The sequence below is a fragment of the Apteryx rowi genome, unplaced genomic scaffold, assembly GCF_003343035.1.
Source record: "Apteryx rowi isolate R43461 unplaced genomic scaffold, aptRow1 scaffold_305, whole genome shotgun sequence".
Lineage (NCBI taxonomy): Eukaryota > Metazoa > Chordata > Aves > Apterygiformes > Apterygidae > Apteryx > Apteryx rowi.
In genome coordinates this window covers 601,855-619,240 of record NW_020449475.1, presented here as the reverse complement: position 1 = coordinate 619,240, position 17,386 = coordinate 601,855, and the positions used below count along the sequence as shown (strand labels likewise).

The 17,386-nt window shown below is 38.2% G+C and overlaps 2 protein-coding genes across 14 annotated transcripts in view; one reads left to right on the top strand and one right to left on the bottom strand.

Moving 5' to 3' along the window:
* Positions 1-1,898, top strand: part of ECHDC1 (ethylmalonyl-CoA decarboxylase 1) — a 42,974-nt gene extending 41,076 nt beyond the window's left edge. For all 9 annotated transcript variants that reach the window (XM_026070178.1, XM_026070176.1, XM_026070177.1 and 6 more), the window contains one exon: positions 1,406-1,898. In XM_026070178.1, the coding sequence (XP_025925963.1) occupies positions 1,406-1,811 (406 nt within the window). In that variant the 3' untranslated portion in view covers positions 1,812-1,898. The remainder of the gene's footprint in view (positions 1-1,405) is intronic.
* A 4,915-nt stretch (positions 1,899-6,813) lies between these two features.
* On the bottom strand, positions 6,814-17,380 carry RNF146 (ring finger protein 146). 5 transcript variants are annotated; one of them, XM_026070171.1, is made up of 4 exons: positions 17,293-17,380; positions 12,235-12,391; positions 8,447-8,585; positions 6,814-8,359 (listed from the first exon to the last, which is right to left on the bottom strand). In XM_026070171.1, the coding sequence occupies exons 3-4, from the start codon at positions 8,582-8,584 to the stop codon at positions 7,523-7,525; spliced, it is 975 nt and encodes a 324-aa protein (XP_025925956.1). In that variant the 5' UTR covers position 8,585; positions 12,235-12,391; positions 17,293-17,380; the 3' UTR covers positions 6,814-7,522. The 5 variants fall into 5 exon arrangements, with proteins under 5 accessions (XP_025925956.1, XP_025925952.1, XP_025925954.1 ...); XM_026070167.1 differs by having other exon boundaries at positions 6,814-8,585; XM_026070169.1 differs by lacking the exon at positions 17,293-17,380 and adding an exon at positions 13,067-17,210 and having other exon boundaries at positions 6,814-8,585.
* Between the last annotated feature and the right edge of the window lie 6 nt (positions 17,381-17,386).

Sequence of the window (17,386 nt, the reverse complement as noted above, 5' to 3'; positions counted from 1 at the left end):
TGTTAGCTAAAAGCCTTCCCTCCCCTGCAATACTCTATCTTCCTTTTGTCACACAACCTTCCTCCACTGATCTCTACAAAATGCCTTTCATGCAATCTGGCATGTCAGCTGTTGCCTTTGTACATTGTGTTGGGTCTGGGATAAAGTGTAAGCTCTTCAGCATTGGTGCTTTGTAGCATGTTGCGAATGCTGACAGTGCTTTGCTTAAGAAAAAAACAACCAAACAAACTGATACTAAGCAGATCTGGGAACTGTGAGTGCCTAGGAGTAGTTGCATTTTGAAGGGTTTTCTTTCTGTTTCCCCTTTTAAAGATATTCACATCAGTATTTTCATTATGGAAAACTGCACTGTTAGGAAACAGGCTTGTGTGTAGATTTTAGTACTACATGATTTATCTTCAGAAAGACAGTTAGTGCTTGGGTGGAAGTTAATCTCCTACTTCGAGTATAGTTTACATCCCTTGTCTTAGAAGTAGCAGCAAGCAACCATGCTGCAGAAGAACATATTAAGAAAGAGCAAGTACTCGTCTGCTTCCATACATCTTTTCTGTATATTTCTATTTCTAGAGGCTTTTTCTACTAAGCTAATATGTGTCACTGTGAACACTATGCAGACAGAGCACAATCCACTGCTGCAAAACTCCTCCAGGAAGATAGTTTAATCAACTCAAGGGTGAGCTCTAAAATAAGGGAGGTGACAGACTGTAGAAATGAAGCAAAAATGTGAAATCTTTGAAAATAAGTATGAGATTCTACCTTCTGGAGAGGAACAATTCTATTACACATTGTAAGGCATAAACAGAACATCCATCCTGACTTCCCTTACTGTACTGAATAGTTAGGAAATCAAACTCAGACACTCTAAAACAGGGAACAAACAAAAATGAAACTAGGCTATAATCAAGCAGATGGGTGCTGACAGATCTTCCCCATTGCATATTACTACTAAGCCCATGATCCATCCTGTCAGGATATCAATTTTGTGCTTTAGTTTGCTTGTTTTTTAGCCAAAATCCTGTTGTTTTTAGGCATGAATTAGCAAGGCAGTGTTGGCCCTGTGAACAAGTGTAATGTGCCCTCCATCTTTGCAACTCATCCTCTTTTCAAACAGTTTTTAGAGCTGACTTCTGATTACTGGTATCAGTGTGGGCACTGAGCATATTTTTACTACTTATCTCATTTTGAGAAGGGCTAAGAGCTGCAGCTTAAGTTACTGGATGACGTAAAAACTAAGCTATTCCAGGTACCTGTTGTTTAGAAGACTCTGGCTGTAATCAGCATGCTGTCAAGTTGTAGTATCCTTTTGAAACAGAGAGAAGGAGAAAACAGAAAAGAGAATGCTGGAGAGCTGAACACTGAAGCTGATGCACAAATTGACCTCTGAATGTTTGTCTTCCATTGACAGGCTGATGACTCCTGGAAGTGAAATTCGATTCATCCATAAGCAAATGGGTCTAGTCCCAGGCTGGGGAGGAGCTACCAGGCTAGTGCAGATTGTTGGCAGTGGAGCTGCCCTCCAGCTACTGAGTGGTGCCGTCAAGGTGGACCCTGAAAGAGCACTGCACCTTGGGCTTTCAGAGAAGACTTTGGTATCTTCAGATGAAACTGGATCATTAGAAGAAGCCCGAGCCTGGCTGAGTCTGTGCACAGAGGGTCCAGCCAGTGTGATTCAGGCTGTGAAAAAGGTGGTTACAGCAGGAAAAGAACTACCACTAGAAGCTGCCTTAAGGACAGAGAAGGATGTTTTCGGAACTGTATGGGGCGGGCCTGCCAATTTGCAGGCATTGGTTCAAAGACCAAAACATAAATGATGGTCAATGTATAAGAAATGTTCTTGATCACAAAGCTTTCACTAAACAGACATTAAATTGATTCATTTAAGAACTTGTTCATTTAAACTGGTATTAACATTCCTGTGTTTCACATCAGGCAGACATATTTGGTGTGCAACCACAAAGAAATCCTCAGCAGATTCTTTAGTTTTCTAATCACTCACTGAATGGAGATTAGTGAAATTAGTATGTAAAGGTAAATACTATGCTGAGAATGGAACTATAATTCTTTTGGAATGAGGCTGAAGATTATTTTCTTTGGAGTTAATTTTGTTTTTCTAATTGGTATGGAAATGAATTGCTTGAGAGAGGAGTTTTATTTGCAGAACAGGTGCATCTAAAGCTGCAAAATGAGAGTTCCCCAACATGTGGCCAGTGTCTTAAAGAAGCTTTGATGGGACAATAACTGATGAGAGGATAGTTTCTATTTTTTCATCTTCGGTCAGTTCTTGGTATAATTGCTGATAAAGTAACCAAGGACTTTCGTTTTAATGGTGATTTTTAAAGAAGCAGCTGTGTAACGCATTGAGGCACTTATAGCCCTTGTTCACTGATTTGGATCCAGATCCTTAAGTGCATTTAGGTGTCTACTCGCTGCTTTAGGAAGCAGATGCCATCTAACCCCATAGGCATCTGCATATTCCTGTAATCYGGATCTGTGCTGCAGGGGACATGCAAAGGTGCTGAATGGATTTCCTTTATTGGACAGTGATTACTTATACTTCCTTGAAAGACTTCTGTATGGATCTGCCTGATTAGATCTTAGTTCAGAGTATTTTTGCTGGTAGGGCATATTTGGACTGTGAAAGACCAAAGGATTTGGAACTCAGTCTCCACTTCATGCCAGTGACTATGCAAGTAATTAGGTAATTCAGTGGGGAGGATTTTCTCTTTAGAAACTAGAAACTGACACTGAGCCCCTGCTTAGGCAGATAATGCTTGATTTAAAGCAAAACATCTCTGAGAGCAAAAACATAGACATATCTATGACTGAGAGTTTCCTGTTTCCTGTGCTGTTGATAGAACACACTTGTCTCTAAATCGGGCAGGCTTGAGATCTGAGTCCAGGACCCATGTACCCCAAGGGAGCGGTGTTAACTAAGAAACTCTGGGGTGTTTGGCACTGACATGCTTTCTCACTCTCTGACCAGACATAACTAACTGTAGGTAAGGGTACATGGTACAAGATTCCTTAACAAAGGGAGGTGATTCCTTGGATGGAAATCTGTATTAGGGCTTCTACAGTACGGCAGGATTCCTCAGTTTTAGACAATGCAGTAACTATATGTATGTTTGAGGATCTTGGGCTAGATTAACAAAGGATTTAGGTTCTGCACTGTCTGTTAGATTCTTTAGCTTCAAAATAGATGCCATGCTCTGCTGGGAGTGTTTCACTATATGGCTTTCACGATGGGGAGTATGTATAGCCATAAGCAACTGAAAGAATACCGAAGAGGGATGTGTTTTGAGCTGGCACCTTACTGAGGATAAGGAACTTGCTCTGTTCTGTTGCTCCTTCCTTTTTGCCTTCACACTTGACCCTGCTGCTAGAGGGAGGCTTCAGATTTCTTTCTCCCGAAAATAAAGGTCAGTTTTTATTTTCTATTTAAAGGAGAGAAATGGGAGAATAGGGAGAGAGTACTGACCTGTTTTGGGTCCCCTTGCCCTTTTTATCCAATAACTCAGTTGCTGGGAAACTTGATTCAGTTCCCTCTGCTGCTGGATGATTCTCTCCTGTACTCTAGAGGGTTTCAAGCACAAGACTTCTGAAGTAAGAATATTTTAATACAGTAAGGCATACTGGACTGTTTAGTATTGAAACTGTTCCACTTGTCATGAAGCTCTTAAAGATTCATGAGGAATTCTGGACTGCCAACTTTGAACCTTTACAGCATGCTCTAGTCCATACTCATCCAAACCCTATCCAACTTTTTGAAGCAATAAGCACATCACATTGTCATTAGCCCCCCAAATTGTGTTTTTAAATTGCAACTAGTTAGGTGTTTCCTAGTAACAGGAATAAATTTGCCATTACTAATATTGTGATTGTGTTTCTTAAATGGGTGTGAAAATTGCCTAGAACCTGAGTGAGGCCCTTGAATCATTTTGATTTTTCAGGTGTCAGGTTGTAAATGATCTATTAGTGACATTCTGTGTACTAGGTGATGTAAATTTGAAAGGGATGAAATTGTAGAAGAAAAACAGAATCTGTTGTACCTATACTTTTTGAACTAGACCTGTGCTGACAGTAAGTGAAATGCACCATGTAAATCTGTTGAGGACCTCTTTCCATTTTTGTTTATGGACAATGAGCTTATTTCTCATTTCAGCAAATGCATTTACCCAGCCATCCTCTCTTGTATCAAAGGCCAGTGTTTGGTTCTAAGAAAAGCACGAATAATTAGCTAGTGCTAGCAATGTGTAGGACACTTTCAGAAAATGTTACAGGAACTCATTTCATTCTCTGGTCTGTTGGAATCACAAATATACCAAACATAGCTTATACTATATTCTGAAGAATGTAGTTGTCTTGATCAAGGATTTTGTAAGCAGCTTAATGCAGTGTTGTGTTCACATATGCATATACTATGTATATGCACAGTATGCATATACTATGATTTTTTTTCTGTTTTAAAAGCAAGTACAACTTTTCGTATGAAAACCAGCCCAACTAAATTATAATGAATGCTAACACATGAGGGCTGCAGACTGAGTCACATAAAATGGAATTCTTTTTTCTGTTTCAAACCTAAATTCTTTATTTCATAGAAGAGTTGCTTATCATCTTAAACCAACAAACAACTATAACCTGTAGCTGATTGATAGATATTTGTATTTTCTTTACACTTATTAAAGACTACAAGATTCATATCATTTCTACCCCCCCCCCCTTTGGAAATGACCTAAAAACAGACAAACAAGAACTAAATGCACAAAAGATTAGAAACCTGTGTTCAAAATTGGTATTCTCAGCCACCTCCATATGTCCTAGGGGCTAGTTCGGCAGCTCTCTCCTCAGCAAACTAGGCTTAATATTACATTGCAAAATGCCTACCTTGTTCCCTTGCTTCTGTGTATTGGGACAGCCTGAATGCTTAATCAGGCTGTAGCTGCTGAGCCAAATGTTTAAAGGTTGGATACTGTCACCCTAGGGATCACTTTTAGCAATATGGATACTTTATCATACTTGCTGTTGCTGATCCTTTGACAGAAGCATACTTACCAAACAGGCAACTTAGGTAAGCTAGATATTCTTACTGAACACTGGGTTTGTAATATGATTGTTTACCATGAGATGGGATTCCTACATTTGTGGCTAGCTTTCTCCTGAAACTGAAGAGATGTGGTACAAATTTATATTATTTTAATATCCTTTCCCTTTCCATTCTGCTCCAGCGTGGCTGTAGCTTAGCTAAAATTGACAGGAGAAAAGTCTCCTACTGAAGGTAATGGTTTAAATATAAGACAGGAATTAATGGTTACTTTTTCTTCCTAGCTTGATCTGTGGAGTGCATCTGCCACTCTGATGATTGGCTATTAAGCTCTTACCAGTCTTACTTTAACTAATTTTAGTAATTCACAGCTGCAGTCAGCCAGCAGGAGCCAAAGGCAGCATTGTGGGTGTTTGGCTGAAAAGAGGCCTGCCTCTCTACTTTGGTCAAGAACCCCCAAGGATAATCACCAATAAAATTATTTGTAGACTGTTTGGGCTGAAAGTCCTGAAAAGATCTGTATGGCAAGTCATGTTCTCTTGCATCTTGCTTTTAACAATACATGCCTTCATATTAAGAGAAATGCATGTAAATATAGGAAGTGTTCTAACTGAATGTTTTTACAACACAAAGTGATTTTGATTACAGCTACTGCATGCTCACTCAAAACAGAGAAAGAAATAAGAAAGCTAACAAGTGGAAGAAAAAACATTCCCACTCCTCTCTTTCCTTTTAAAATCTATGTTACTGACTTATTACAGAATTGGAACATGATAATAAAAATCCATGATCAAGAAAGTCCATTCCTAGCTGAGAGAGAGAAAAGTTTCTGTAGTCCATCCTACTCTCTACTGTAATTTCCCTTCTATCCCCTCTATATCCACTAATTTTCCTTTTCTCATCTCTGGGCAAAGGAATCAGAAACTCAAGAACTTGCACAGCTCTGCCCAGAACAGGCATGTCAGTCCTCAGCTCGGTAAAAACAAGTCTGTGACTTAAAATTTAGAAGTATAAGTCCACAATTTAAAAAATTACTCTATTTAATTCTCTTCAAATGGTTGTATATCTACAGCACCTTTTGTTTGAAGATCTGAAGTGCTTATGTATCTGCTATTATCATCTTCTATTCAGTGACACATGCATTAAGAGTCACAGTTGAATTAGCTTTATTTTAAAGATGAAGCCTGGAATCAACTGAGGCTGTTTCTTGATTGGAAAAATGTAAAACAATTGCCATAGACAAAAAGCAAGCTGTACTTTTCAAGCTCTGGCTTCTCAAATTCTGTAATATGCAGAAGTCATTTTGTAGCATTTGGGACCAATCCAGGAGTTGCATATCTAGTACATGCACAAAATCCTTTCTGTGCTGTCACTAGTTTTGCTTTGAAGAACAGATAAATAGCAGTGTAGTCCTTAACATCTGTATTCTTCATTATAAGAGCAAATTTGATTACTTAACCCTCTCTTATTTCAACATGTTTCTGCTGTTAAAATTAAGGCTCTGTGGGATACTTTTGCCCACCATAACAGTGAAGTGAGCTGATCAGCTCTTGAGATGAGAAAGGATAAGCATTAAGCCCACAACTAATGTTATTTCAGCAGAGACACATACTCCTATGGTGTTATGTTTGTGATACAGTCAGAGATGTCAGAATTTTAAGATACCATTCAGAAACAATACTCCCTTTCAGCAAACACAGGAAGCTGGTTTATGGTAGTTTTGTTTAAAGTTCCCCAAATGAAGTTCAACTCAAGTGGAGACATATCCAAGATTATTACTGATAAAATGTAGTTTTATTAAATTATAAATTCCGTAACAAAAACAAGACAGATCAAGAAAGACCTCAAAAACAAAACTATGAGGACTAGATGGMAAAGCCAGTGAAACACCATGAAGAGTGTATAGGTAAGAATTTGCAACAAAAGTTAACAGCATTTTTACATTTCCATTGAAGGAAGGTAAATGATTGCTCTTTGTCTAGTAAAAACACATTTTAACTCCAAACTCACATCTATTTTTCTCACATTAAATTAAGCATCCTGCTCACACCCAACATCTTGTCCGCTCCCACATTCCTTTAGTGTTCTTTTCATACATCAATCCATGCAGAAAGTAGTAAGACACTTAATGCAACAGCCAGATAATGAAGACAATTCAAGTTGTACAGTCAATATACATTGGCCAAAAAGGGATCGAGTATCTCCAAGGGGAAAATTCTACAAAATAAACACAAGACATTTTCAAGAAAACTGGGTATTGCTAAGCAGCTTTCAAACCATTAACAAGACAACCCAGTTTCTTACAGTTAGAATCTTCCAGCTGAGACATGTTAAAGAGACTTAAGTTAAACAGGCCAAATCTGTTTCTCCCCTTCAACCCACCCTCCCACCAAATACACTGCTAGGTTTGAGTGCAATGCCAATGTGGACAGAAAATTTATAGATATAAGACTGCGTTTTTAATCACATGGCTCTAGCTTAAACTTCAGTAACTGTGCACTGTCCATCTGGTCTTCTAGATCTTGCACTCGTGTTTACCACCCCTCCCCCTGCTACTGGTCTATCCACTCCTGACTGGGTTGCGTTTGCATTCAAGTGTCTCTGCTGGGCAGAGGATGGGCGTTGCTGAAGGTGAGACGACACATCCTCGCTGTCACTGCTGGCATCTGATTCGGTTTCCTCAACAGAGGTGTCAGGGGCTGGCACCCTACCAGAAGATGATGATTCATGGTCTTCCTCTCCTTCTCCCCTATGACTCCTTTCAGCCATACTGGCTCCATTTATATGTAACTGGGCAAAAGAGTTCTCTAAAGAAGTGCCTGCATCAGGTGACGGTGTTGAAGGACTCATCAGCTGACCATCTAGTGAAGGTAGGGGTCTAGCAGAAATAATAGACACTAGAGGCTGTCCAGCCACAGCTCCCGGAGTCGGTGTACTGTCTGCACCATCAGCAGAGCTCTCTCTTGCTAGGTTGACAGTGTTAGCCTCACAGTCCAACCTAAGCCCAGCCACTCCCTTCTTTGGTATATCTATTATGTCCCGTTTTATTTTCCTGCGGCGTCCATGCTCATTTCTCCTATACTGAACCATATTTTCAAGATCTGCTACATATAAAAACCCAGCGATTAGCATTTCAGTGCTCTTTTTACCTTTGGAAAAGGCATCTTCCAGCTCTCTGCTGGTACGTTCATCATACTGCCACCAACCATTTCTACCTTCATAGTACCAAGCATATTCTCCATTGCCTCTGCTTGCTGCTTTGAGTTCTTCTGGTGACAGTAAGGTTGGCTTGTCAAGAAAATCCTCTGGAATCTCCTGCCGGCAGAGCGCACATCGTTTCCCAAGCCAAGAAGCTCCCTTCACACACAGATAGCAGAAAACATGTTTACAAGGCAGACTTACTGGATGGACACATGTTTGCAGACAGATAGCACATTCAGGGACTGTCAGGGAAGGTGTTGCATTAGCACATGACTCATTTGTCTTCCTATTTGTGGGAAGCATGTTGATTGAATGATCTACTTCACCACAGCCAGCCATCCTACAGAGGATCAAAAATAGATTTAAATCAGTTTATTGTGTCAACCTAGACTGGTACCTTACCTCACCTCTGACATCACCACCCACATATTAAGATGCTTACCTTAAATTAAGGTAAGGTTTCATTTATGAAGGTCAACTTTTAAAGAAAGTGGCAGGTTAACATTCAGTTTCTAGAGTTGAGAGATCAAATTGAAAATTTGGAGACTTTCTTTTGCTAGTCACCAATCTCTGTTTCATTCTTAGCACATTGCCATGCCAAGTTAGAAAACAAATTCTGGAGTTTTGCCTTTTTCTGAAGTAGTGTCAATTAATGAACTTCACATAGCCTAAAGGTACTACAGTAGCTTCAGTCAGGCAGTTACTTTGAAGCCTCCCCAAGAAATTTAAAGCATCTATTGCTCTTTTTCTACAGTTGAAATGATCAAGAGGAGATCTACCTGCAAACATTGAACAAAATCTCTTTTCACAGTACTGGTGATCATCAGTTTGATTAAGGTACTGCTAGAACTGTGCTTCAGACCAGGTTTCCATAGTGCAAAATGTGCCTGGCAGCAGCATCAAGCTGAGTATTCCTACCCTCTGCTTCTTCCTCCCTGTACAACACAGCATACCATCCCTCAAACCGGGCTTAGAACCACCACAGGGCTGCGGAATGAATTGGATTTGGAAACTGAGGTGGCTTTCTCAAAAGATAGCTATATCAGGGAATTCACCTGGAAAAAGAAATCTAGGGTGAGTGCACCTCAAAAGGAATTGTTCCAGTCCAGCAGAAGGGGCAGTATAATGCAGAAGCTGAAATACTTAAACGCAACTGCTATTTGATTGGTTTGTAAAGGCATTCCCTCTACCTCTTCTGGACATGTCATATTTCTGTCATTAAAGCTGATTTTTGTAACAGACTGTAAAAGCAGAACAAAAAATGCAGAACAGTGCTTCTTTGGCAGTTTGTAGCATTTCAGTGGTTGAAATATTCTAGGCTGAACATGGAAATGCCTACAAAACTACATTTTAGCCATGGCAATCTTCCACAGTATATTCAGTGAGAATTTTCCTTTTATGTTTGTATTTATTAGCAATCTAAAGGAAACAGCAGATATCAAATGAGGGAAAAGAAGGACTTTTGGGGTTGGGGCCTAAAAAGGTGTCTTTGTTACTATTTTTGTAAATATCTCCAAGGAACATTCAGCAAGATTGCCTCTCGGTGAAGCTAGTCTTCATTGTACTGGGAGTTGAGAATAGCTCACACAAACTTAATACAGAAGCATGGGCTGGAAGGGACCTCTGGAGGTCTTCTAGTCCAATCTCCTTCTCTACATGGCACTACAACAAACATGAGATCAGATCAGCCACAGACTTTTATAGCTGAGTTTTCTGAAGCCTCTAAGGATGGAGTTTCCACAGCCTCCCTGGACATCCTGTTCCAGTGTTGCACTACCCTTCTAGTTAAATTTATTACATCAAGGAAAAATTCCTAGTGTTTCTGCAAAAGCCTCCCATGCTTTAGGCATCTTATGAATACATGCTGGGATTCAAAAAAAGAGATTATGTTTCAATATCTATATTTATCTTTGCAACAATGCATTTAAGTGCTATTTACTTAAACGTATTTCTATTTGCTGTTCTGTTCTATCACTGTAATTTCCTCTCAGAAGACCAATACCCATCTCTTTAATCCAGTTTGTTATCAAGTCATTCTTCAGAAAAAAAAATGTTCGCTATATAGCTTTTAGAAGTAGCATATAATTGCATCCACCTATATTTCAGTTTCTTACCTGAATTTCTTTCTCTGAGATTAAAAGCAAATCTGTACACTAGTTCTTAAGTCAGCATACCAAATGCAGACACATGATAATAACCTGGTAACTGTCTTTCTATTGTACAGTACACATGTATCTTGGGAGACCCATGCTAACAATGTTCTGAACAAGTTGCCTTCTGGGAGCCTCACACTTTTAAAGTTGTATTTTTGAACAGAATTTTATACCAAAACTATATATATATTTTAATAATCAAAAGATTATTAGAAAAAGGAGGGAAGAAAAGCTATTAAGATTTCAGAATACCCACGAATACAACTCAATCTGTATCTCACAACAGAAGAGCTGAAAGAAAAATCCATGTATTGATTAACTTGTGCCAAGCATGGCTGAGGAAAAAGGATCTGAATTTTCAAGTGCTCCCATAATGACATACTGCTGTGCAAAAAGGCACAGCCATAGAGATTTTTATTTCCATGCTACAGTTTTACAAAAGGCTTCTTCTCCCTGAATAAACTTTATAAGGCTACTCTTTTCAGAGTCAAAGAAAAGATGAGAACAACCTGGAGATAAGTAACTTCTTACAAGTAGTCTGTCATAATTAAGATTTCAGAGACTGCTGGGACTAAAAATGCAACTCATTTTGACAAGTCAAATTCTGGTTCCATGAGCTAGCTTAGTAAACTAAAAGCAGAATGAAAGTTCTCACCTGATCATTAAAAGTACAAAAAATGCTAACTTTTGAACTGTGCTCAAAAGCTCAAGCACTGATTTGGGGGTTCTTTGATTGCTTATTAGGTCAAGTCAATAATGCAGCATAGATGAAGAAAGAAGGAGTAAAAGTCCTACTTGAAATTCCTAAGCAATTCTTGATGACTCAGAGGAAAATATTATATGTAAAATGAATACAGCTGGAGGACTAAACCCTTATCTCTAACCAAGCACTACTCAGCAATATAAAACTCTTAAAAGATAAGAACAACTGCAGCTGCATGTGCCCAGAATACAAGACAACTAGGCACTTGAAGATTTAAAAACAAAAGGCTTAGTTGATTTAAAGTAAGATCCTCATTAATACTCTTCTGTTTACCTTTTTAAGTTTCAAAGCTAGTTCTAAGAGTTTGTTTATAAGCTAGGGGGTGTAAAACATGTAGGACTACTATTATGATTGCTAAGTTATGGCTGTAGAAGCACTTTCATTCTAACTCCAGGGCATTAAGAACTAAATAAAATTGACCACAGAATATTTTTTCCAGAAATGAATAGTAATGGTTTACAACATGGTTGAATCAAAAAAGGCTTCATATTAGAACTGTTGTTATCAAATGCTAGAGCTCTGTTTTTTAGAGGGCTGGGTTCTTTTAATCACTCTTGATGACAGGGAAAATTGATTAACTTTTAGCTGTGCTATTCAATAATGTAATCTTGGGTACAAGTTTTAAGAACAACAGTATTTGAAGTATTTGGATCATCGACTCAGGTATAAATAAGGGAAGAAAGAGCATCTGAATGGTGCAATTTAACACAAATACAGCCCAAAGCCAACYGAGAAGGAACTAGTCCACACTTTCACCAGATCTCACCTTTTGGTTTTCCTCTATTTTTGTTGGAATTAATTAACATTAAATCATACACTTCATTTTGTATGCTTAGGATGCACAGCCTAGAGTGCCTTCATCAACATACACAGTATGCTCCAAAGAGACGACATACGAGAACTATATGCAAAGCCACTAGGCCTTCTGAAACTCAAAGAGAGGTAAATTCTCATAAAAATCACCCCAGAACAGAGTAATTTTTCAAACTCCAGGTCAAATTCTGAACTGCAACTATGCAGTTCCTCAAGGAGCTGACATATGTAAAACAATTAACAAAACAACAACAGCTTACTTTTTCTGAATAATTTCTACTGATGCATGCCACAGGACTAGAGTGTCCTCTCTTCAAACGTATTCAGCTAGGATGGCAAGTCGTGTTTCCCACAGCTGGCTCATTCCTTATTTGTCCTGCCCAAAGGAACACTACAGTGTTTCAGCTTCCCTGCAAACTAATGGAAAGCAAATAATATCACTTGTTACAACAATGTTGAACAGAGGTATGAGTGAGCAAAATACAATACCATGTTCCTGTTACAGAAGAGAAATTAATATCATTTCATCTACCTGATGCAGGCTATTTTCAATGTATAAAACATTACTATCAGACTTCTGATTTATTTTTTACGATGAACAATTTTGGCCCTCATTTTGATGCCCATTAGTTTGATATCTGACTTAAGCTAATTATCTTTTTCTAAAGTATTACAAAAGGCAATTAGCTATAGTAAGTTAATGCCTCATTTTCATAAAGTAACTATGTAAATGAAGGAGAAATAAGTTAGGAGCATGTTATGTTTATGCTCGCTTAACCTCTGATAAGTGACTTCTTAAATTCAGAGTTTAGAAAGTCACCATGGCTTCCTAGACCTGTATATAAAAATATTCATATCACATCATTCCAATCTAGCCTTGTATCTTGTCTCAAACAAGAACCTCTGAAAAAGAGGTCAAGGATGCAATTCAGCCTCCACACCCTCTGTGGTAATATACACTCCTCTTCAAACTACCAGTTAATTTCAGTCACAGTTCATTTTGCAGTATGTCATTTACCAACCAGAATCAGAGCTAATTCATTTCACAAATACAAAATAATCACTGGAAACTAGTAAGAGTCTAACAATTACCTAAATAACTCTACAGGAGGGAAGTAGGAATCTGCAAAGTTGGGGAGAGCAGGAGGACCATCGAGATTGCAGTGTTGCATTCTCACATTTTAAGTGGAAAATCCTGACCTAAAAAAGCCACCCTTAGTTACAGAAAATATTCAGGAATCCTCTGTAAAAAGACTGATGAGCCATATATCTGTATTTTCCTCTTTTCTGAACTGTAGCTTTCAAGATGATTCTTAAGGAATTTGAACTATAAATTCCAGTTGCTGCAAAATATGTTACATATACAAATGCTTTGAAGCAGACCTGAGAATGTTATATTATTAGTCTTCAATTTGCTCAACTTACACCATTTCACTATAAACACAGTGCATAGTTCAGACTTACGTACAAAGCAGAGCAAAGTCAAAGAACAGTAACTCTCTTAGAGAACATGAAGCATTTAGGATGATAGTATTCTGTGCTGTATTAGTTCATAAAATGATTGAACATTTATCACTGATAACAGCAGACAAAAATTTTTCAGATGGCTTCAGCATAAGATGCATTACTCAGAATATTTTTATATAGCTCACTTCCATGTAGCATTCAGTGTAGCTATTTTTAGAAAGAGTTCCCAAGGAAAAAATGCAAAATTAACATGCCTATCCATTTGTCCTAACACTTTTTTAAAAGGGGTAAGGTTCTCTCCTCATCATTCTAGTGGCTTTCCCTTTCTTCACACAYCAATCTAAAATCAAGAGCTGCAATCACATTAAAATTTTGGCTCTGCTAATCCACTCAGGCTGGATACTACATTTGCTATGATCAAAGAGACAGGTGCAACAAGCTTGATGCTGTGGGTGTGGTGTTCATTCCTTCAACTTAGAAGCTGGCCTTCTTTTACTTCTGTAGGTATTGCTTGAAGCCTTTTATCTACTACCTCTTACAATCCACTATTAGAGATGGCACATCACACAACCAAATGTTATGTGAGAAAGAAGTTGGGTCAGCTCTGGCAGATTTCTTAGGAAATAAAAATGCGTGCACATATTCAAGGTATGTAATTATACCTAGAAGAATCCAATTAGGGTATAATTATAGGATTACAGTAAGGCAACTTTCTAATTGCTGTATAGCTCTTAAAAAGAACTAGTTCACAAACTGACTTCAAGTAACCTCTACATTTCATTAGATTGTTATTTAATACACCAGTCTTAAAGTTTACTAAACAGGATAAAAGACACTTGTGGTTATACACACATCCCTTCCTGAACTCCTACTCCTTTAAAGTTAAGTGAGTAAGAGCTGTGTTCTATACTTAGCAGTTAGCTTTCTGTCAGTGTTAGAAAAGCATGTAGTATGAGAAATTACGCTATCCGCAGCAGTCCGCAGGAACCCCTTCCTCACACACACTCACTAAATCCATGAATCCTCTCACACAYTGCTTTTGAAAAACGTTCATTCAACACACAACAGACTAAGGAGAACCCCACTGGTCAGGAGCAACATCCAAGAAATTAAACTTGGTATCACCGACCAGGCAACAACTGCTCCCAAACTGATGCTCAGTTAGTGTTTAATTAGTCTCTTTGCCTCCTTGAAAATCTCTCAGGATGCTGACTAGAAGAAGTCAAGCCAACTTCTTCCTCACAAAATTAAGATTTTGAAGAGACAGACTTCCTATCAGACCTATGACCCCAAAATGATTTGAGGTCTTTCTTAAGGCAAGTTTCAAGCTTTTACTAGACCAAGATGGTATGAAACCATTTCTTGTCAGTTCAGTTGCCCAACAGATTTTCGGTAAACAATCAGACCCAAGACAATTTTTTCTCTTTTCTATTATTTTGGAGACTAGAGAGACAGGAAAAACAATAAAAAACAAAAACTTTCACATTTAAGACAAACTTCTAAATGAAAATGAAGTGTTATCTACAGACGTAAGAGTAAGAAACTTTTTCTGTAAATAAAAGCTTAGCTTTATTTAAATAAATCAACCCCCTCCCCTCCAAAAAACCCAAAACACACACACTGGTAAACTCAAACAAAACCCACTTCTTACTTGCCAAAGACAGTTATTTAAATCCTATAGCAAACAACAGATGGCTTCACAAATTCCGCAACGCTGTACATATGATTCCAGAACAGTTATCACAAATTCATTGCTTTTCCCCATAGGCCAAAAACTCAATGGCTGCAGCATTATTTCAGAAAAGTAAAGAAGTTTCTGTAAATAAATACTTCACTTTTTTTTTKGGGAAACCCCCCAACTCATATGTCAATACTTGGGGGAGGGGAGGCAAAAGTAGGGGAAGCGAAATCACAAAATACTGCCCCCCCTCCTTATAAGTCACCACCAGCCAAACAAATACTGTGGAAGGAAAGAATGAAGATGGTTGTTTTTTAAAGAGGGAAATCATCCTCCTCTCCTGTTGGAAAATCTGTTACTGTCAAAATAGTATCAGATATTTTCTAAATCTGTTACTGGATATTTAATAGTACAATAGATAAATAACCTCACTGTTTCCTGTTCATAACCAGCCACTTTTCTGTATCTGTGGAAGCTTAGTCAAAGAAAATCTTCAGGAACTACTGATGTGATGAGATTTTAAGTTGCCTGTGATCTGCTAATTAAAAAAACCACCTTATATATGCATTTGGAACTAAATCACAAAAAAATGAAAGCACAGAACAGTCAACTATTTTGCTATGAAATTGCTATGTATTTATTCAAAATGAATTTCTTCTCCTATGCTACAACTAGAACACTGAATCTGAATTTTGATCATATATCATATTTCAATATATCTAATAGATCAAAACCCAAGTTTACCACTCAAATAAAATGATACTGTATCAAAATTCCTGTAGGAAAAGTGAGCAGAAATAGGTTTGTCTCAACTTATCAATGCTTCAGGAACAGAAGATAAGTCCAGGAACATCTTTAGACTTGATTTACATACACAGAAGGGGGTGGGGGAAGAAATCAATTCCAATAAAAAGACTTTTTTCCCCACCAATTCCAGGAGTTCATTGTTTAACAGTCTTTAAAAATACTGCAGTTCCATCTCTCTAAATAAACAACAATTCAATTACACCTAAATTGATGCAGTATATTTTTAAGGAAACAAGAAGAATGTAGCTTTTTCTTTCACTTAGCACAAATTCCACATTACAGCAATTTAAACAACTGGTGCTTTAATTCAGCTGGAAAGGAACCACAATATTAACCACACAAGACTATAAAGCAAGCTGTTGCAAAGGTTCAGTATTTAAGATTACTTAAAACAACTGAATCAAAATTCAGATTTCACTGTATATTCAATACTATTACAACAGTTCATTTTTGATAAAACTAGTCCTGAAAATGTCCCTAAAAACACATTAAGTAGTCCACTGAGAACAGAGGCAGCAGCTAACAAAGTAGTAGTATTGTATTTTTAGTATTACAAATCTRATGAGCAAGACAGTTTAAAGCTCTGCTCCCTACTCTTCCTTATAAATATTCTATGTATACTTGCATACTACAATACCAATAACAAATCCTACAGTATTTCTAGTCCATATAACAGAAAGGTTATTCTAAAATAAAAAAAAGCTTTTATTTGGTTTCATTTTAATTGTGAAATTCCACAGTTTGGAACATTCTGATACACACCACTACCTTGTTTGTATGAAAACTCTTATTTACAAAATATTTTGTAATAATTTTTCAGTGGTGACAACATGTATTGCACCAAAAGCAGGACCTATTTTCATGTCCCATTTAAACATTCTAAAAAGGATGCAATCAAAATACTAGAGCCCAGACCATCAAGCACAAAGAAACAAAAGCACTTGTATTAAAAACCACTGCATACCTCTTCTTATGTGCTTCCTACTGTGCTCCTAAGAATATTCATATGATTTCTTTTCTAGTTTAACAAAGCTCATTACGGTAATGAAAGTAACCCGGCTAGAGCAATGACATTTTGCAAGAAGAGTGAGAACACACGCCAYAAAATTATTTAAAACACCGCACATGGCTATTTTGGTCGAAGGATTCTGCAACACAAAGTTAGAGCTAGAGCTCGAGCTCCTGACCTATTACTGAACAAAATGAAACCTGGGAATTAAAGCCCTGATGCCGCACACATCACGTAGGTAATTTTACACGGATTTAAGGGCGTCATCCCCCTCGGAGCAAAGCCACAGACCACAAGCGTCTGCCGGACGAGGCCCCCCACTCGCTGCCAGGGCCCGGCAAAGCGGCGGGGACTCACGCGAAGGGAGGCAGGCTCTCCTCGGCCGCCGCGGAGCAGCCCCCGGCCCCATGGCGGGCCCAGCTTCCGGCTCCTCGCTGCGCGCCGCCGCCGC

What these genes read in the sequence shown, in the direction of transcription:
- RNF146 (XM_026070167.1), bottom strand. Translation starts at nt 8,584, where the DNA reads ATGGCTGGCTGTGGTGAAGTAGATCATTCAATCAACATGCTTCCCACA.